At 28.5% G+C, this 23,729-nt stretch overlaps 1 protein-coding gene across 2 annotated transcripts in view; it reads left to right on the forward strand.

Annotated features, from left to right (window-relative positions):
* The first annotated feature begins 2,463 nt into the window (after positions 1-2,463).
* Positions 2,464-23,729, forward strand: part of LOC129968728 (anoctamin-4-like) — a 255,838-nt gene continuing 234,572 nt past the window's right edge. For both annotated transcript variants that reach the window (XM_056082911.1, XM_056082912.1), the window contains exon 1: positions 2,464-3,739. In XM_056082911.1, the coding sequence (XP_055938886.1) occupies positions 3,371-3,739 (369 nt within the window). In that variant the 5' untranslated portion in view covers positions 2,464-3,370. The remainder of the gene's footprint in view (positions 3,740-23,729) is intronic.

A 23,729-nucleotide genomic window follows, 5' to 3' on the forward strand; every position in this document is an offset into this window, starting at 1 on the left:
AAAATACGAAAACAAAGTCGAAGCATAAAAAGAAATCCAAAATGCTTTAATTTCCATTTTCAATAATTATTTAAGTAAATCTAGCATTAGAGACATATGTTGTTTCACCTTGTTTTCTAATTGAGCATAGCATTTATTTTTATGACGTTTATTTGGCTTTATAATAAATGTATTTCCATGGAGTAAGCAAATACTGGATTTTTGCACAATATGATTTAATGTTCTACAAAAATAATTGAACTTCATAGAATACGCAGTGATTTATAAACGAAATAATATTTTTCTGAAATATTTGTTTATATAATATATGTTTGTGTTCTTTTTTCTCTTTTCATTTAACTGTTCTTTTTACATTTCTATATATTTCTTTCATATACACCAAACAGATAAAAATATTTATTATATAAATATTGGTTATATAAGTCAAAACTGAATATGAACTAATTTCAGCTTGTTTCTTATTAGAAATTTTAATTTAAATTTTTCATATAAATTTAATTTTAGTTAACACTTAAGATGATTTCAAATAATTTATTAAGTAAATGAAAAAGGATAAATTTTAAACAAGTTATCAAATATATTCAAACGAATAAAAAGAAAGCCTGACATTGAGAAAATTAAAGTATATAATATTCATAGGATATTGTTTTAGAAAGATATATAAAAAAATTAAATAATTTTAAATTGCAAATTTTGCTTCTAATAATGCAGTGTATGGAACCTGCTGTCAAAAACATTAATATAAAGCCATGTTTTAAAGAAGTGCGCTGTATTGGAAAAAGCCGTAAGTTAAACAAAACTATTGAGATACGTTTGATTTATTGTGAGAGTTTGGAGCGCAGAATTCCACATTTTTTATGGTTATACTATAAAAACACGATCCATCAAAATATCGAAATCGAAATTTTTAGTATTATAATAATTTGCTGATGTGTACCTAGCATATGAAAAAAAAAAAGAAGAAAGCAAAAGTTTTATTAAGCAAACAAAAAATATGTTTATAAAAATGAGAAGAATTAAAATAATAAATATAATTAATATGATAATTCTTTTTATTTCTTTATTCTTTATTTGTTTTAATTCTTATTCTTAATTCTTTCTTATTTTTAATTTAAATATTCTACCTTGATTATATATTAGGTCCTTTGATTTATCAAATACTGTATTAATTTTACTTCATCTATATAATTTGAAAAAGTTATAATATTGTTTTTACAAATGGTTCGAAGAATTTCTTAGTCATTCTGCCGCAGCCAACAAACAAAACAATTTGACCTCTGTCTGTTCTAGCTGTTCTCCCCATTCGAAGAATCTCCCAAAAAAGTTCTAAATTTCTCTCATCATCTAAAATATAGCTGTATCAAATATCATTATCTTCTTTTTTCATGAAACTAAACTTTATGTTTGTTTTTATCATCGTTATATAACATCCGAGCGGTTTTTTGAATGACAGCATATGTTGCTGATCAGCTGCATGACGTCACGAGATTTCGTAAACATCGATCGCGCGCATGCTAGGGCAAGGATTCGCTTGGAGCGAATCTCTTTCAGATGCTGAACAGGTCTGCAGATCGCGAGAAGAGTTTCGCGATAACAGACGGAAGAATTGGATTAAAAGCACGGTAAGAAAAGTAGGAAAAACACGTGGGCCTTCGCTCCCTAATTGTGACTTGTGAAAAAAGAATATTTATATTATCGAACAATTTTATGTCCTATTTTTCTTCCCGCGTTAATTAAACGTTGAATTAATCCAACTGAAAATGATAATTTGATTCTGCCGATTATCGTCTGCTGAAACGTTTGAAATATTTGATCATGTATAAACGAATAATTTTCTGGAATAACTTTGGATTTTTTCTATTAGAATCGGACTTCATGGAATTCTAATTTTAAATACTGTGGAAATGTAAAGCTAAAGGTATTTTATGTTTACATTGTTTATTTCTTTTACGTATTTGGTTCAGGTGTTAAAGATTTAGGAATGCAAGTTCAACTTTTCAGTAGGAAAGCAGCTTGTTTATACTTTATGATATGTTTTAAAAATGGATTCGCAATTTAGGAATGTCGAAAGAAGGAGAGAATGAATTGTGTCTAGAAACTCTTAACTAGCTAAATGTTGTTAAGGCAAGAAGTTAGATGACTATTTTCTTATTTTCGTAGCAGTTAGTAGACATTTATAGTTTTAGAAAATTATAGGAAAAAAATATAAAAGATTTTTGTCTTTAATTGCACGTACTTGTATATTCATTACGTTCAGAGAGATTATAAGTATTTCAATTGCTAATTTCATTGTATGAAAATATTAGTAATATTTTTACCTTTTAGAATTACCACTTAAGCATTTATAAATTTCTCTAATAATCAATCAGTATTAACAAAAATTCGATAGAAATTATTATGAAGAAAAAATATTATATATTAATGCTGAAATATATATGTATCAAAAAGATGTACAACTTATAGAAAAGATGTATTCCGGATGTAAATAATTGGAGTATATTATATAAAAGAAAATAGATTTATGAAAAACAAGTGATGTAAATTTCTTATGCTCAATGGATTCTTCCATTTAGTGATCGACTGAAGGCCAAAAATTGTGAAATAAAAATAGCATATAAAATTTTGACTCACTTACAGCTAATAAACTGATTTAAACAACAGCGTGCCAAATATCCTGAAGAAATACTAAATTTTCTCGGACTATTTCTAATTATGCTTCTATTGAGAATTATATAAATGTTGAAACAAATCTTATGTGTATATATTATTGATATTCGAAAACACTGGCCAATCATTTTTGAAGAAACTTAAGTGCTTAAAGTACAAATATTTGCTTTAGATATTAGCTTATATTGAACGACCGTTGCAGTATTGAAAAGTATTTCATGTACTGAGAGCTATTTTTCTTAAATCACAATACGTATTTGTTTATTTGAAAAAATAGTATATTTAATAGTATTTCGTAGTTTAAACTAAAATAGTTTAAACGGACATTAATACTATAAACAGAAATCAGGTAGTTCAGCGCTGACTTTGAATTATATTCATATATTAGCATTTTAGTGACACGTGTATAGCAACTATATTTTTTTGTTCAAACATTTGCTGTAGAAGATAAACATTCCGCTTTGAACATATTTGAACAATTATTTTTAATAACTGCAAACTACTTCACCTTTCATTCTTGAGAATATTATTCTGATTATTTTTCAACTTGATGAGAATAGAACTACTCTTAGATCTGTATTTTATACATTCCGGTAAAAATCAAGAACATTCTAGATCTCTTTCTTTGATAAAAGAAAAGAATACTGGAAAGTTTTTATTACTTATTTAATGTAAACAGTTTTCTAACGAACAACTAGTGAAAATGCGAAACAATAGTTCAGTGTACCCGTCAGATTCAGTGGAAATGATTGAAAATCACCGATTTGATAACGATTATGAAAGGTCAACTTTGGCAGTGGACATGTCCAAAAGGATGCTGACAGCAGATGGCTCTTCTAAAAGATATGATAGAAGAGGGCGAAGAACTACGGTGGCCTGTGTACCCCATAGCTCAATGCCTATTCTAGATGATAATGGTATTGGTGCTGAAAGAAAAGTTCATCATCAAAGCTGGTCCGAATTGTCCACTTCTGGACTGTTTCGAGATGCTGGTGTAGGCAAGCCGCCTAGGAGTAGAGCCAAAAGAGTAGAATCGAGCGAAGAAATCTTTTTGGAAGATATTCAAGATGAGGTAAGTCTTTTTGGCAGTTTCAGAAGTGAGAACATTTTATTCAACGGGTGGTTAAATTCGGAAAGAAAGCTTGTTGCTGATGGATTGTTTAGTTTATAACATTAGTACGTTACTGGGAAAAGCGAATACTTTCGTGTGTCCTTTTTTTTCGTTTTGGAATATAACAGTCTTGTTTTTGAGATTATAGGCAGAATGTGTTTTTTATCAAACTACTAATCTATTTAGTTGGAAAAAAATGTTATTTACAAATTTTCTAAGTGCTTTTAGTGTGAGAATTTTAAGGGTCTCAAATTTTTGACTACAAAACAAATTTTCAGTAAATGGTATAGCATTTATCCAATATTAAAACTCTTTTTTAGATAAAAAGACAATCTGAAAGATTTCAAAATAAATGAAATTAATTTCAAATGCTTTTATGATTTTACAGCTTTTCAATATATGTACTGTTTTTTAAAAAAATTATAATTTGTGACTTCTTTTTCACATTTGAAAATTTTAAATCGGAGAAAATTAACTTTTTTTTGGTTTCTGTCATAGACAAAACTCGTATTGAAAGAACTAGAATAGTTTCTGTTTTGTATGATTTTTAACTCATGATGAGTTAAATAGCAGGGCATTTAATTTTTGAGGCATATTTAGGATCTTGAATTTTTTTCTATGGGAAAACATTGATATATTTCAACAATTTAAAAAAAAGTTTTTAATCTTTGAAATAATATGTTATAATGAAAATAAACTATTTGAAATAATATGTCATATCCCTGAAATTGCACCAAAGTTGCACTTTTTGAAGAGAATGTTTGATCCAGATCGAGTAAAATTTGAAAACATGAATATTTGATTAATTAAATGAAAAAGTTACTAAATTTTTGTAATTCAGCTTTGTAATGATGCTATTACAAAGCTGACTAAGATGATTTATATTAAATTATTATTACTAATTTCCGTTTCAGATCTTGCAACTTTTCAACGATGAATCAGATCATTTTTTTTTCTTGTTCCGTTGATAAACAATATAACAAGAATTTAACAATATTTCTTTTTTACAAACAAATTTACATTAATAAATTCGTAGAATTTGAAAACGGGCAATTTAATTTTAATAATTTATGACATTATTTTTTGTATTTTTGACTCGTGCTGTTTTTATATGTAAATAAGGAACATATATTTTCTTGCTGTATAAATAGTTACGAAAAAAAAAAAAAAATACAAATCCTACAATCTTGCCTGCGACTAGCTTAAAATTATCTTTTCCTTTTAAATGATTTTTCATGATTTATTTACATGACTAAGTAAATCGTTGTTTTTTCTTAAATCAGATCCTTGAGCTTAGTCTATAAAAATATATTCATATAAGTGGGAGCAAAAAAAAAAAAAAAAAAAAAAAAAAACATGGTTTTAATTTAGTTTTATTAATTCTTTTTTAAAATCTTTTCGCAATTTTTTCCCTTCTCTTATTCATTTCAAAATGTAAATTAATACTGTGAGTAAATGCTATTCAGAACATGCTACAAATATATCGTAATGTATATGCAAATACATGTGTCAAATGCGTTCCGTTTACTTTACACAGTAGTTTTTTCCCCTTCTTAAGAAAGCGCTAATAAGAATTTGCTGATGCCGTTATACTGATTTAATGGGATTCATTACAGAGTATCCTTTTGTAGCATCATCATCAAAATGTCATGGTCTTTTGACCAAGGTCAGTAATTAAGAAGTGCATCCCCAGCTGTGAATTAGAGCGGCATCCTAATCAAGTTGCTAAATTAACCAACTAAAGTTTTAAAAACTTGCTTGAGGAACATGATAATGAACAAAGTATGAAACAGAAGCGGCAAAATGTTACAGAGGAAATTTTATTCTTTGAAATAATGTCAACGAACTTTTAGGAATCTATTTCTATCTGTCTGTAGTCTTTGAATGAATTTAAATATATAGAGAACTGGAAAACAGATATTAAAATAAACTTATAATGAGTGGATTTGATATAAGTTCCAGATAATTTTTTTCAAGCGAAATGAACATATTATAAATTTATAATTATAAAAAACGCGTAATATAGTGTATAAAACATATTTACAATAGCTATAAATATCACATGGCGAGCTATCTACCGATAACTTCATGCTAGTGTTGATTCTATCATATACAGGGTGTTCATTAATTATTGTCGGGGTTTCCGTACCTCATAACTTTCGAATAAAAAATATTACGCAAAAACCGATTACGTATTCGTAAATTACAACTCAAAGAATTTTATTAATGATATTAAAGTGTAAAGCTTGCACAATTTTCATTTTGTAGGCATTCAGTTGAAGGCGATTATGTATTCGTAAATTACAACTCAAAGAATTATGAGTACGTAAATTTCAACTCAAAGAATTATGAGTACGTAAATTTCAACTCAAAGAATTATGAATACGTAAATTTCAACTCAAAGAATTATGAATACGTAAATTTCAACTCCAAGAATTATGAATACGTAAATTTCAACTCCAAGAATTATGAATACGTAAATTTCAACTCCAAGAATTATGAATACGTAAATTTCAACTCAAAGAATTATGAATACGTAAATTACAACTCAAAGAATAGCCTTCAGCTGAATGCCTACAAAGTGCAAATTGTGCAAGCTTTACACTTTAATATCATTAATAAAATTCTTTGAGTTGTAATTTACGAATACGTAATCGGTTTTTGCGTAATATTTTTTATTCGAAAGTTATGAGGTACGGAAACCCCGACAATAATTAATGAACACCCTGTATTTTAAATGCTTTTCTATGCTTTCTTCTGTTTTCTAACCGTATGGAATATTATCTTTCATCTTTTTTTTTTTACCAATTTGACAGAATATTTTAAGGAAGGGGAAGTATTTTAAACTTATGTCTGCTATTTGTCTATAAATCTATTTCGTCCGTTAAACACGATTTATTAAGTCCCTAATTGTATGAGAAATACTTTCTCAGAGTTTAGAGCATGTTTAACCCCTTAAACCGTGAATTAATTAAATTTCTGATTAGATGACCCATTTTATTTTGAACTTTTATTGCTATTTCCATCTTTACAAGAACAGAGAAGGTTCTGATATATTTAAATGCATCTAAATCATTTTTAGCATTTAAATGGATTGCTTTAATATAAATACAGATTTAAATATTAAAAATATTTTCATTTGGTGTGAATAAAATTGAATTTAATTAAAAATGTGCATAAAATGGAAATGTAAATACATAAAATTAAAATGAGCGCCATAGCCTTTATTTTACTAAATGTATAATAAACGTTTCTAGATATCTCTTATTACAGAAACATTTAAAACAATAATTAATATTCTAGATTTTTCTATTTTTATATGTCAGAAACATGTGCATTTATCTGATTTGCATTTATGTATTTCATGGTTTACTGCGATATCACGCAAGAGAAAACGAAATAACCGTAAACCTGATTTTTCCGCTCCGACCTTTTATGATGATTTATTTTGTCGCTCCCATTTCCTCAAAACATTGAATTTCTTTCTTTTTCTTTTTTTTGCCCGGATTTCTCATTAAACGAATAAAAAGGTTTTTATAATGAATAGTAGAGTGTTCTACCGTTTATAACACCTGTTGCATCTTTTTTTTACTTATTAAACTTGGTAAACGATTTCTTTTTATATCAGCTGCAAAAGTTAATAGGTGCTTTCGCAATAGATTGGTGTAGCGTTTTGAAGGGAATGAAGGCAATTATATTTCGCACAATAAAGTTTAATGAAAATCGTTAAAATAAATTCCAATCTAATTTCAGGGAAATTTAGCTGTAATGACAAAAATGGTTAAAGGCTTTTCAAACCGCCAGAAAAGTTCCGAAAATTGTTTTTATTATTTACACTTATAGTGTGCAATATGCAGGCTAATGAGTGAAAGTATGGGGAAAGTAATACTGTTCTTCTAAAAAATGAATTCTGCAAAATTTCTGTAAATTTAATGAAGTTAATCAATAAATCACAAATCTTTGGAAAAATCAATTTCCAAAAATATAATGGATAATAATTGATAATACTTTGAAAAACATTTTGAATCAATTAGGTTCTTTTTTTCTATATAAGAAGTTTCAATGATATATTTTATATCATTGAAGATGTTTATGTTTAATGTGCATGTTTAAGATCCTCATTGGACTTAGCTGCAAAAAAAGAAAATTTATTGAAGAATAAAAAACTCACATAAAAAGGAAAAAAAGTTTTAAATAAGACAAAACATGGCACACTTTTATGTTTTGAAAAAAATTGCATTTTTAATTAAAAAATGCATATATTTGAAAAATTTTCATGTTTTTTCACTTTCTCGTATACGTGTATAAAGAAAATATAGTAATCGTCAAAAAATTCAAATTCGAGTTTTTGACAAATCTCCAAAGTTTAGACCTCCCTAAGTTCGTAAAACACGTTTTTGGAAAATGTCCGCCTGTTGTGACAAAGATAACTCAAAAATACTTTGAGCTAGACGGATGAAATTTGGTATATGTTCTTCACACAAAATTTGTAGATTTCTATCAAATTGTGAGCAAAACACGTTCAGATGAAATCTGTCTGTCTGTCTTGCTGTTTGAATATAAGTTAACATGATAACTACAAAATGAAGAGAGCTAGATAGATAAAGTTCGGCACACATATTTAGTATCTATAGTGCAAACACTCTTCAAATTTCGAGCCAAATCCAATGAGAGATTGATCATTTATCGGCCTGCAATTTCAGGAACGCAATGAGTTAAATATATTAAATTTGGTATTGGGATTTTGTGACCACAGGTGTTGTTTTGCGACAAATTTTTATTTCAGGCGGTGTCAAAAATGCATCTCACATACAGATTCGATTTTTGGATGCCATTTTCGGATAACTGCATGCTAGGGCTTAATCGTCTAATAAACCACCAAAGATGAAGATTCAGAAAAAATTCTGAATTCACGCCAAAGGTCAGTATTTTGTAGCTATTGTACGCCAATGCCACCATGCAAGGTGTTCTCTAGTATAACGCCTTTACTAGAGAATATGCTAGAAAGTTTTGGAAAGCTCACCTTCGGTGGTTCAAACTTGTGTTTGAAATATTTTAACTTTTAGTCTAGTTAAGGTTTAGGCAAAATTTTTAAAAACGAATACGAGATCTGTCTATAAGAATTAATAAACCGAGCTTTTAAATTCGAGCTTTAACTGATTAACTTATCGATCCAATTGGTAAGTTAACGAATGACATTATATACAGTTGATGATCATCTGTAGCGTTTTTAACTTTCTATGAGCACATTTTTTACGATATCGCTACATTGTTTTGACTTTTTTTAATGAATGGTACGGTGAAGTCATATTTCAAATCTGATAGAGCAATATACTTTTGTAAAATTTTGCTGCAAATTGGCAAAAGATCGAACGTATTAGATGTTGCTTTTTTTTAATATTATTAGGGAATGCAGACGTTTCAAATTCAACAGAAAATACACAAATAGACGATCTGAAGATTGGATGACCTTCAACAGCGAGAAAGTGCGATTCCTACAAATCATTGTTACAATGTTAACAATACTGCAGAAGTTCCAGCTAACAGCAAAACTACCTTTCATATAATTTTCAAAGAAAATAGATTGTACTGCCAATAAATTTATGTCTTTTTAATTATGATGAGTGAGATTTAGATGATGTCATAATTAAAAAAATTTAGATCGCCCATAATGCGGATCTGAAATGTTCTAAAAGACATTAAAACTTATCACAGCTCTTTAGATTTAATTCTGTGAAATTTATTTATTTTTTCCATTATTGAAATCCCTTTTTTTTAAAAAAATCAATGATTTGAAACAAAAAGAGAATAAAGATAATTCATCGTGAGATTTATTAGAATTTCCAATTGCGATTTCTTGTAAGACAAATTGGAAGCAATGTATAAATGGAGGATGATGAATTTTTTGAAGAAGACTGAATTACTCTAAATTATCATTGTTTTATTATAAAAGTTCTGTTTTTTTTCCAGACAAATCTTATAACTCGAAACACTTTTTCATAATTGCCAACTACCTCAATGAAACTTATACATTTGTCCCAACTAATTAGATTTCGAATAATGTACTAGTGTATTTTGGTCTTATAACAATTTTTCTAGCCCTATTAATTTTATGCATTTAAGTCTATTGTGAAAGTATGAATTTCTCACAATAATATTTCAGTAAAATAAGAAGTTCAGTCTTTTAGGATATTATTTTGAATCTAGTTTATTTATTTTAACATTCAGTTTCAAAGTAACATGAAGGATATTTAATAATAGATCTCATAATTCTGAATCGTGATCAAACAATGCACAGGACGCAGAGTTCGTACCCCACTCTCCAAATTTCGGTGCCATTCCATCCAGAAAATGCTTGACGCACATCGACAAATCTAACGCACAATAGTCTAGTTTTATCGACTTTTGCGTGTAACCTGCTTTAAAACTGTGACCCAGCAATTGGGATCTTATCTTCTGGACACTACGGTTCTGTACAGTTTTGTACGTGTTGATTATTTTGGAAGCAAGCCTATTTATTTTGACGTTTGAAAAGTTGTCTTGAAATGAAGAAAATAGTATCATGTATTTTAGAGCGAATTTTAACAGGCAATAAAAAATATTTCTTTTTGTCGGAATATTGTATCAGCTATAATTGTATCCATTTTGTTTTCAATTTTTAAGCATAATTTCTGCATCAATACTTCATGCGTTACATCTCAGAATTTAATATCTCTCGATTCGAGCGAATGTTAAAATGCTCACAGACCTCGAATTTCACGTGCTTAGTATTATTATACTTAGATTTCGCATTGTGCGTTTTCTTTTATTGCAAATCAATTTAATGCAATCGATGACGAGTTATCTTCATTGACATTCTCTCGACATTTCTCAAATGTCACCAATAGGGATGTTGTAGCTTCTACTACGTAATAGTTTATCTATCGATTTAGAAAATACGACGATATTTATTTGCTCCTATACCACATTGACATTTCACATTTTATCGTTCAGACCACCCATAGTTTTTTCGTATGCTGTCTAGTTCCTGTCTTGACACGACATAAAGACCTACTGATTGGATGTAGTTTTAATTAAACTTTTGGCTGTCAGCTGCTTTATGGGAATTTAATGAATCTTTTCGAAATTAAATCCCATTTGAATGCCTCGAATTAATATACACAAAGTGTTTCCTGTCTGTGTTTTCAGATAATTTTTGGGCTCTCTTTTTTCTGGCGAATTTTTTTTTTTTTTGTTGGCGATTTGGCGAAAATAATTTAACTGTCGCCAACGACCCACGGAAGCAGAAAAGTAAGGATTTTCTTTGCTTTAAAAGCTTCCTTTGCAACTTTGAGTCGGCGAAAATAAATATTTATTTGAAAAATTGAAATAGCAGATTGTAGAGCTTTATTGTAAAGTAGGAGAGAAGTAATTATATCTTATTATGTATTATTTTATGCCTAAAATATTTTCAAATATTATTACTTCTATTTATTACATTAAATGAAATAAATTTATACATTTCAACTATTTTGTGGAAATATTTATAGAAATATTTTTTTCTCTAAATTTTTTTTCGTATAATACAACCAAATAAAAATTTTGCTGAGTTGTTCCAGATTCAATTAAAAGAAAATAATTTATAAAGAACTCATTCACTTACTCAACGTTTCAGAATTATTATAACTTTCAGAAACAAGCATTTTTAGAAGAGATCAAAGGAACATAAATATTTTAAACAAAAATTACTTTTCACAAAATGACTGTAAGTTAATTCGTAGAAAGTCTTTTCATTCTATCTAAAACAGCTTGTATAGTTTTCAAAATTTTTAATCAATGATGTAGTGTGTTGAGATATGACAAGGTCGACTGAACGAAATGAATTGGGGGAAGAAGATTATTAATTTTATTCTGTGGCGGGGGTTTTAATCAGCATTATTAAGAAATGGGTAGATCGATGTGTAGTTTAGGATATGCAATTAAGGTGTATATACACACTTGAAACTTCGAAAATTGTTCAAAATATCGAATATTTTTTTATTGCTTAATAATGTTCTTTGATCCTTTAGCTTTCAAACGAAAAACGAGATGTTGTCAGTATTCAAAATATTTCTTGATTTATAATTATTTTTCTTGAGGTGCTTTCATTAAAAACTCTAGTTACGGTGTTTTTAAAACTCATTTTATGAAAAATGGTATTTTTCCACTATGTTGCTTCATTCAAACAATCATAACTCAACAAGAAATGAACCAAACACAGTTATTTATACATCAAAATAATCTGTATGAAATAGCGGATGTTTTGTGCCTCCATCAAAAGTATATTTATGGAAATAAATTTTTAATAAATGTTTAAATGACAGAAAAAATCTCGCTTTTTCTATTCATCGTTGATGAAAAAATTGTTTAAAAAAAACTATTTATTTTTATAACTTGTTTGAGGCAGATAACATGAAGACTAATATTAGGCATAATTTCCAACTAGAATTGTGTGTCTGTACAGATTAGAATTTAAGATATCATGTTTCAAAAAATAGGCTAATTAGCTCATTAAATATTATTTAATTAATTAATAATGAGTGCAATATGGTTTTTTCTCACTGAAATGAGTTTAAACATATATTAACAACCTACTGTGAAAAAACTGTATTTTAAAGTTAAAATTTAAAAAAAATCTTCAAGTGTGTACGTACACCTTAAACCGAATTGTTCACAGTAGGTCATATTTCTGATTTTTGTCCAAGAAAGATACAAATATGAGGAAGTGTTTGTAGAAAAAAACCTGTAGGCATCAGCCTAGCTCCATATGCTGGAATTAAACTAAACTTCCAAGTTGATTGAACTTAAATTTTACTTAGATGCTGCATGGTCACTTTGATTAATAGAAAATATCACTTATATATATATTCTCTTTTCTTGTAGAATTCCGTTAATATAATAAACCATCATATCTCAATATACTGAGGCCGAGCAGTGTAAAACTCATGTAGACTAATTTTTATAACTAGTTGGGGCATCGAGTTGTAATTAATTGAAATTTAAATTTCTTATACAAATCTTATGTTTATGATTCCCAAAAAAGAGAATTTTTACACACACACACACACACGCGCACACACACACACACACACACACACACACACACGCACACACACACACACACACACACACACACACACACACACACACACACACACACACACACACACACACACACACACACACACACACACAGTGTACCTCGGAAATGGCACTAACGATTTCAATCAAATTTCATATTTAGATAAGGTTTTGTTTTCTAGGTTTATCTATATAGATATCTTTACTAAAAAAAGCGATTTTACAGATACGGAAACAATTTTTTTATTACTAACTATCGGAGTCTTTGTCTATCTGTTCTCATTCTAAAAATGTCGTATAGAGTCATCTGGTAAATTTTTGTGGTACTTGCGTTGTTGCGTAGGATGATAATTTACTGGTATCTCAAAATTTTGTGGGATGGTGCTGATGGATATGAGATGAAGTAAAATGGGAAAATATTCATACGTAATCAGTATGTGATTCGTGTCCGATTATCTATTTATTTTCTCCCCCCCCCCCCAAAAAAAAAATGTGGAGTGATCTCTCAGATCTTTTCTCAGATAAAATTTATAGATAATAAATATTATTTTCCTTATTTAGCTTTCTAGAAAAACAGAAAATCGCGCTAACAAATATATGATAAAACGATAAAAACAAATTTCATTGCAACACATTAATATCATAAAAAGTAATCTTTTTTTCATATTATAACTAAAAAGAAATCAATTTTTTGCAATAATATTTGAGATTGTTGTTGCAGAAAAGCATTATACAGAGTGTTTATAAAGTCCCGGACCCATTTTGATGTTTAATAACTCATAAAATAATAAAGATATAAACAAACTTATGGCATTTATTGATGGAATAACTCATATATTTTCCTTTTCAGGTTTGAATATTTTTACTTTTGTAAATATCGTCTGCGCGTGTGGTTAATTTCAGATAATTTCATTTTCCAGTCTAAATATCTGTACTTTTCTAAATATTGTCTGATTATTAATTGCATTTTTCTCTCTTTTGTTTTTGGCAACTATTGCAATGTTATGTTTACTTTTGATGTGTTTGTTCTATGTAGTACTTTTGTATGTGATGTTTTATTCGAGCGGATATTAAGGAGAATGCATACACCACAAGAGAAAGCACAGATTTTATGGTGGTTCATAGAAATGAAATCGATAGTGCAAGCACAGAGAAATTTCAGAAGAATTTACCAAAAAGATCCTCCATCCAAAAACAGCATCTTGCGGTGGAAAAAGAATTTTCTAGAAATTGGAAGTATCGAAGATAAGAAACGTTCCAGACGTCCTTGCACAAGTGATTTTGATGTTGAGCGTGTCAGAGAGACATTTTTACACAATCCTAGAATATCTGTAAGATCAGCGGCAACAGAATTGGATATCCCAATTTCGACGGTGTACAAGGTTATTAAGAAAAAATTAAGACTGCATGCATACAAAGTTCAAATTGTTCAAGTTTTGGAACCGAACGATAGGCCTAGGAGGATGGCCTTTGCAACAGATATGCTAAGGAGGATAGAAGATGCTGCTGATTTTCTGAAGAGCATAATGTTCTCCGATGAAGCATCCTTTCATGTTTCTGGCATTGTTAATCGCCATAATGTGCGCAAATGGCTCTGTGGATGCAGACATGCTTGTCGCTACCTGGCGTGAAATTGACTATCGACTTGATATTCTCCGTGCGACGAAGGGGGCACACGTGGAAGTTCATTGACAAGGGTCATGAAACTTTTTGAGTCTATTTAACCATTTATGTTATTAATTTAAATCTATCTTTATTATTTTATGAGTTATTAAACATCAAAATGGGTCCGGGACTTTATAAACACCCTGTATTTTGGATTCATTAACTATTTAAAATTCTAATAAAGATTTTTAAAAAATTCTTCGAAATGCATATTTTCACCTTCTAAAATATATATGTATGGAGTTTGATAGCCCTGTCTAATAGTCTTCACTATGGAGCCCCGACACACATACAAACGCTTCCTGTAATATATACTTTTAAAAAATAACATGGATTTTGATATATGAAAATGGAATAAATTTAAGAAATTGATATTTTTAACGGTACATACAACCATCACTTATATGCGTTTTATTCAATATTATATTTTCTGAAAGTATTTCCAACAATATCATAAACTTTGCTGTTTGGACTGTATATATTTTATTTCCAAAAAATTCAACTCTCTGAACTGTTGTTTATCATTGTATTCTGAAGAAAAATGTATCGGCATCTACTATGTTGTTTCTTACAGCATTGATAAAATATTCTGTCTATACATACTTGGAAATGCAGATGCGGTTCGCCAAAGATATGAATGTAACTTATTGAGAAAATAAAAGAAGTATTAGCATAAATCGTGCTTTTCGTCGGATACATGTTTCACTTGAAAAGAATACATTTCTTTTAGAGTAAGAGCAGTAAAATACGTTGCACTTCTGTTCAATCAAAACATGAAACATCTAGAAGATTCTTACTCAGCAGTATATTTTGTTTAAAATAGTTCTACTTGTATGCCTATAATTTGTATTGCTTCATTAATATAATAATACCTCTATATTTACTAATTATATTGATAAATGTGTATATGTTTTGACGCTCTACAGGCTGAAAGATTTAGCCTTCATATACTAAATTGGCATATATGTACTTTGGAGGGTGGAAATATGCGCATCGTAACGATTTTTTTTTTTTTTTACATTTTTATTAAAATCGTAATTAAATAAAAATGTTGAATTTTCACATTTTTTTAGGATTACTTTCAGAAATATTACACTAAAATAAATTACAGGATTTCAAAACTTTAAAAATGGTTTTTTTAGTGATTTTAATAGATGTTAAAATATTTCTTGAATTTTGGCTGTTTTTAATTTCTTATATACGCCGTATAAAAAGAGTAATGACCAAAATTTCGAACTCGATATTTTGACGAATCTCCATGTTTTAGAATCCCTGAGTTCAAAAAACACTTTTTTGGAAAATCACCGCCTGTATATCTTCTGTAACAAAGGTAACTCAAAAACACTTTGAGCTAGATAAATGAAATTTGGTATGCTGTCTTAATACCAAATTTGTAGATTTCTATCAAGTTTTGAGCAAAATATGTTCAAAGAAAGCCCATCCGTTCAGTCGTTTGAATGTAAGTTAACCAGATAATCACAAAACGAAGAGAGTTAGATATATAAAATTAGGTACATATATTTAACATCTGTTCTGCAAACAGTTATCAAATTCTGAGTCAAATACAACAAGGAGTTGACCATCTGTCGGTCTGCAATTTTTAGAATCATGTAAATGCAATGACTTAAATATATTAAATTTGTTATGGAATTTTGTGACCATAAGTATGGTTTTGTGTCAAACTTTTGTTTCTAGCTGTTTGTGAAAACGCGTCTAAAACACAAATGCGATTTCTCGATATAATTAACCGTATGTCACAGATTAATAGCTAAAACTCTCTTCAGGGATCGCTCGATAGATTCAATAAAAATGTCAAATTCATGTCAAAGGTTAATATTTCGTAACTATTGGACGCTATACTAAATAAGACATTCTCTGGGATAACACTTTTATTAGAGTATGCGAGAAAGTGTTGAGGAGACTAACTTTGCTGGTTTTATATATACCTGATTCCAAAAATAAACTCTACTGCTATCTTGAAATTCAAACTGTTTTCATCTTATATTCAATAGTGTGATTTTCTTGTTTTATTGAACGCTAAAGAAGAAGGATTCTGTTTAAAATTTCAGTAGTTTGATTACAAGACAAATAAAAAATGTCAAATTACAGTATCGTGATGTTTAGAAGATAGGTGAAACCGCATACTTACGTTTTTAATGGCGTCATGACATCATGGGACTGATTTCCATTAGAAAGGTTCATATATACAATGAAGTGATTTCATATAAGATAATTAAGATAGCACAGCTGTAATGCCTGACAATTTTACGAAACCATGGGTATGAAGTTATTGATTATCATCTTAACGATTTAACTAAAATTAAATATAACCAATATACCCGACAACGATTAGTCGTAAAAGACGGATAGTATTTTATAAACAAAGACGGCAACTATATTGTGTTCTATAGAAATCTTAACTACTGAATAGAATTTCTTCAAATATTTCTTACATTTACCATATCGCTTAAGAAAAGTTTTATTGAAAATTTCGTAAAAATTAATTAAAATTATTAATTTTGTTAACTAGAATCTATGTCCCATTTTGCATGCAAGTTGCTGTGTAAAGAAATAACAATCCCTAAGATTCATTTAGTAAACTGAATTTTAAATAACAATATGGAAAATAGAGATATTTAAATAACATTTATTTTACCTTACTGATATTTAAAATTGCTTTTTTTTTAACTCGAATATTGTTTAGTAATTTTTCTGTTACTTAAAACTTAATTCAAATCTTGAATACTTGCGTTTAACGGTCTATGTGGATTCTGTTCATCGGGTGATAAAAATGCACATTCATTTTTCAAAATTCTATATTTTCATTCCATTAATTGACACATATTTCAATTTCCCTTCACAATATTTTATCAAAATTTTATATCATCATTAAAAATTTATTAATTTTTTTTCATACAAAAATTAGCTTATTGCTATGTTTAAGAGCCGTTTGAGATAGTCTATAATTTCTGGAGAAACTATGAAATTATGGTTTTGGGTGAATTTTTAAAAACATTTTGTTAAATTTTTAAAAATTTCAATCAGACTTAGAGCTTCAGACATTACTAGTGTTGGTATTTCATTAAACATGATATTAAATATATTTTTTCTTTCTCGCATACGATGTTTACGTGACGTAATTTTCAGTAACTGATTTAATGTGTGAAAACTTTGATTATAAATATTTATAATTATGCAATAATTACTTCAAATTTTTCTTTAAAGTTAAAAGATGGTTTAAAAGTAAAAGATGGTTTTAGTAAAGGTTTTGTGATGTTTTTAACTAGTTAAGAGAATTAAAATAATTTTATCTCGAGAAGCTCTAAGCTAATATCGAATAATTTCTTTTACAACTTAATTAATATTAAATATAAAACTTATTTTACGTGGCTATGGTTTAAAATATAATGGACTTTTTATATAGCCCTTTACTTCCAAAAATTTTAAAATATTCACAAGTGGTTTTAACTTATGATTTTATGAGCGTAAATTCCTACGTATGGCATAAACTTTATCAAAAATATTAACACAGAATTTTCATTAAACATGATTTGATAGAAAATGGAGAATAACAATTATTTGTAAATTTTAAGCATTGTTTTTCTGAATATTTCAAAACGAATGTAACAAAAGATATTGTGGTAAAAGTAATTCAAAAAAATTAATGAATAACTTTAATCTGAATTTTACTGAATGTAATTATTGATCGCTAAAAATAATTACATGCATTTTTTTGTCCAGAAAAAAAAGTTGCATATTCACTGTATGACGCAAACATATTTTTATAATTTTTTTCTTCTTTAAACTATAAAGAACTTAAGTTATAAAAAAAGAATTCGGTTTTTATATTCAAAAATTATTTTTCTCATTATTCCTAAAAAGACTTTTAAAGAATTAATCAAGCGTCTTTTTAAGAATTAATTTTTTAGGGATTTTTTTATATTAAATATTTGTTTCTAACGGAAAACAAAATCTTCGCTTTACTTATTATACTAAGTAAATGTTTGGACTTTATTTATTTAAATGATTGTTCGTGTTTAACAATTTTTTTTCTAAATGAATATTTTTTTTATCGTGATGAAAAGGATAAATAAAGGTATTTAAGAGTATTTCGCAAGAAAAAAATTTTTCTAAAGCCAGGATATTTTTAAACCTTTATCTTACAAATAAGTCTTTCTTTTTGTCAATACTATTAGAAAAAGAATAGAAAAAAATTAAACTCTGGCATCAATTCAACATTCATTCTATAAGAAAGCAGAGAAAAAATTGTTTTCTTTCTTGTCAAGGTAATTTTATTTGTACGAATTGTCAAACCCGATCCCTCCCACCCTGTTTGCGGGGAAAATAAATAATTACTAAACGAAAGTGTGTTGCCCGTATCACGTGTTGAAACAGAAGAGAATAAAAATAGGTGAAAGGGAGTGGTGGAAGAGCAGTATGTCAAACTCGTGAACGTGGCATGTGAATCTAACCCAGATTATGATGCGGGTCACATCGGAGAGCGCTGACAGTTCTCTAATAAGTTACGATATCTAAAGTGCGTTTCTAAGCCCCATGGTAATAATTCTAGGAAAATGGCAATATGGTGGTCAGGAGGTCACCTACTAGAATTAAGGTTGAGCATTAATGTTAATTTATGATAAATTTCGTTTTTTTAAACATTCTTTTATATTTGCATATTTAAACAGTCATTTATCTGATTTCTTAATTAATTCGCTGAGATTTTAATGTATAAAATGTTCACAGATAAAATAAAAATAAAGGCACAGACACATAAATCGTAGAAAATAATAGTTTTTCGTTGAACTGATTAATATAATTGGTTCAATCAAAACACTTCCCATTTGTTTTGGTACGAACTAAATGGAGGAAATTTCGTTTTCCTTAATTTTCATTTGCCTGAATAGAGCCTTGGGGGATACCAAGAGAAGTCTTCTCATCTACATACTCTTTTCTAGCTTCTAATGCTAGTTTCTCCCACCGTGAGTCATCTCAAATACAGGGAGGAAGTGTTCTGTATGAGTTAGCAAGTTCTTCTACCTGGATGGGTATCCTGAGGTACCTTCAGGACAAAAGATAGATAAGAGATATAATTGGGATACCTTCAAATTCCTTGGTGAGAACCTTGATGATGTAGAATTCATTTACCATCATTCCGATGATGGGTCGTATATCTTAAGTGAATGGTGAATGCATGATTCGCATGGGTCGTAGTGGGTACTATTTTGGGTCCGTCTTAGAGTCTAATTGATTGGTACGGCGACATACCATTCATATTACTCCAGATGCTATTGCATGGCGGGGTTAACTCGTTTTGTAGTTGTGGTTTTGGTGTGGTGTAGTAATATTCTTCAAATTGCTTGATGAGTACCTTGATGCGTACCTTGATGCTGTGGAATTCATTTACCTTTATTCCGATGTTGGGTCATATATCTTAAGTGAATGGTGAACCCCGTATGCTACTGCATGGCGGGGATATTTCATTTTGTGATTGTTGTACTGCTAGTGGTTTGATAATATTGGTCAAATTCCTTGATGAGTACCTTGATGGTGTGAAATTGATTTACCTCCATTCCGATGTTGGTCCGTATAACTTAGGTGAATGGTGAACGCATGATTCAGCTGTAATAGATACTATCTTGGTTTCATCTCAGTGTCTGATTGATTGGTACGGTCTCGGATCATTCAGATTACCTCGCAAACGTTACTGCATGGCGGGGGGGGGTAGCTCTTTTCCTAGCTGTGGTTCTGTTGGGCATGTAATAATAATTTCAAATCGTGTTAACTCCATTCGGATGAGAGGGCATACCTTCAGCAGCCAAGTGTGCCATTCACGGCTTTTTGGATTCGACCTTGAGTTCAAGTGTAACTTTCGTAATGATGATCGTCTAGTTAAGCTTTGGTGTCTAGACAGAGTAGAGATAGTTCTTTACTGGTTAATTCGGTTATGCTGACATTATATTGGCTTTCTTAATCATTTACATTAACTTCCTGGTAGAAAAACATTAAAACAAAAACCTTGAGCATAATTTAAAATGCTTACTTTAATATTAAAAATAAAGCATCTGAAAGCGTCCTGTATCTTTCACCCGAATACATACCTTGTATTTTTATATATATTTCATTCTATTTCTTGGTATATACTAAAAGTTACTGATTATTTCTCTAAATTAAATAAATTTTTGATATTTTCTTTTTGTTTGAAAACAAATCGAATATGCAATAGAAGTTTTTATTCAATTTTACTGCACGATTGATTAAAAATTACGAGGAATGAAAGTTTAGAATTCCTCCTTCCTCCAAAAACGTTCCAATATGAAATTTCAAGCGACTTAGATAGTGAAATTGAAAATTTATATAAGAAACAACGAATAACTTGTATGTGCGTTTCCTTCTATTTTTTAAATCTGGACTCCTGGGAGCAATACACTCGATTAGTTCCCTGTCTCATGAGATTATATATATATATATATACATATGCGATTTCGCAGCCCAAATTGATTGTCAAAATTTAAATTAGCCATAACTGAATTAACCAACAAAAATTTTGAAAAAAAAAGAATTATAAAGAATATTATTTTATTTTAAATAATTATTTGAAAGAGTAAGTAAATATTGAATTTGAAAAAAAAAATGATTTTAAAGAAATTAAATTTACCGAAGTTTTCATATTAAAAATATAAAATAAATAATATGGAATCCTCCTTTCGCAAGTAGAGAGTAATTATAATTTATATATTGTTAGAAAATGCCAACGCCATTTGCTTTTGAAAACCCGCTTTTTCTTGACAGGCACATTAAAAAAATAACTGAAAAGAAATAGTTTAGTTTATCTTTGAATGCACGCAAGAGGCGGATAGAGCCGATCGGAAATGCCGTTTCTTAAGGACGGAAACATTTTTCTAGCAAGATTTGTATGTCCTCGGTGTTATCAACAGTTGCCGGAAGGTCCGGAAGGCAGTCGTTTGTGTTGTTTATTATTATAACATTTTAACTCAATTTATCACCTCTAGAAATAAACTAATAGCACTGTTACCAAACGCAACGTTTCTTTTTTTCTTCATTGAACTTTAACTAAAAATCAAATGAAGTTTTATCTATAAAAATTATATGTGTGTGTTTGTATAATTAAGTGATAAAAATGAAAATTTTTAAATGTAAATGTTAAACAATATACATTTCTCTCCCCCGGGATTAAAACTCTTTTATATATAATTTTTATAACTTAAGCATTACTTTTGCATAAAATATTATATGAAAGCTTTTTATCGTCTGAAATGTCTTTTAATTAAAATTAGGTACCTTTTAAAAAAGTCGAAAGCTGATTTTTCCCATAAGAGATTTTTATTTGTTTATTTTAGTAGTTAATTTTTTTTTTCTCGCAAATGCAGAAATATATGAAATATTATCTTCATTAGAGCGATTGATTTAAGCTTAATTTTAAGTATGGTTAAATAATTACTTCATTATTAAGTCATTATAATAATTTATTAAAGTCCGATTAAAACATTAATCAAAGGACGTAATCAATAAAAGAAAAATTACAAAACAAATAAAGTAGTTGAAAGTATAAACAAACAAATATTTTGTTGATATTTTATTTATTTTTAAAACTTTGAAAAGTTGACAATATTCTTTCGTATGTCTTACATAATAAGTGTGAAGTATTATGTTGAGTTCGGCTCATTTATTTAGGAGGAGATGTGGAAAAACTATACATATATAGTCACAAAGATTTTTACTTATGTTCATTGGATTTACACATTAAATTTTATCAATGGTCCTTGATATGTGAAATTTCTCTCCAGATTTTATCGTGATTCAACCGTTTTTGTCAATTAACCTGTTAGCCCGTAGTACGAAATTTCTTCACTGTAAACTATTAATACGGATACACTTATTTAAAATTTCACGTTATTTGATCAAACTATGATAAAACATTTTGATTTTATTAAAGAAAATTAAATAGTTTGTGTTATACGAAATAAAAGTGGAAAGTGATGTCTAATGTAAGAATTTTGTTTTAGTCTTTTTCTTAACTTTAGCAAAAGAGCACGCGATTGAATGGCTTGATAGAAAAATGGAATTATTTGTATATCTCATCATAACAATAAAAGCACTATTACAGATTATGTATTAAGTAAAATTTTTTAAAATGTTAAAGACTGGAAAAAAATTGATTAGAAACGAGGTTGGTATTATCAAAAAGATAATATTTCTTAAATCTTAGTTTTAAGATGGTGTAAAATTTATTTTTGTATTATAATATTATCGGAAGATATATCTGAAAAGTTTTTTTTTGATTAACTTTCTGTTTTGAAAAATTGAGAGTCCTTCCAATATCTATTTAGAGTTGTATGCCGAATTTAATAAAGATCGTTTAAAACATTAAATTTATATACAAGACATACAAATAAAATTTCATCTTAATATATAAAAATGTATAGTTCAAGAAATTAATGTATCTGTATTAAATTCTCATCAATGAATTTCGGTAACTTGGGCAATAAGTACCCAAATGACAACACACTAGGTATTGATAAATAGGCTAATAGCATAGTGCTGGTTGTATTACGGATTAGTTTTGTATGTTGCAGGTTATATTCAGCATTAGTATTTAGCTGATGTTTTAATAGTTCTATCAAATTGACAGTAGCTTGAGATTGGTTTTATTTGTGGTTTATTGGTTTTTATTTGTTATTTTATTATCTTACTTATTTTGAAAATTAAAAAACAGCATAACCATAGCAACATTTATAAATGAAAAGATAGTCAAGTTTGTCAGAAATAAAGTATATTGATCGATTCACTTGTAATTTGCCATTTTTATTTTGGTTTGGCCGCTTTTGATGGTCATTAAAATTTTCAATTAAAGACTATCTTAGTTTAAATGATTTCTTCAAAAAATATTTTTAAGTTTCAAATTTTGATAATCTTACAACTCAAACTTTATCTTACCCATTCTGTTCGTTTTACTATGCATTCTCTAATTTTCTGTTGTCTCCCCTATAATTTAAACTTTAATTTTAAACTGAGATGATTAAACTTCAACTAACAAAAACTTTTATTTTGCTGAAAATATGAATCTAGGCAATATAATAGCTTAACATTAAAGTCTTCTGTGAATTATAATTTTTTTATAATTTGTGTAGTATAAAAAATTTTCAGAAATTTTTTATCAGAGAAT

Source organism: Argiope bruennichi, chromosome 5, assembly GCF_947563725.1.
Source record: "Argiope bruennichi chromosome 5, qqArgBrue1.1, whole genome shotgun sequence".
In the NCBI taxonomy this organism is placed as follows: Eukaryota; Metazoa; Arthropoda; class Arachnida; order Araneae; family Araneidae; genus Argiope; species Argiope bruennichi.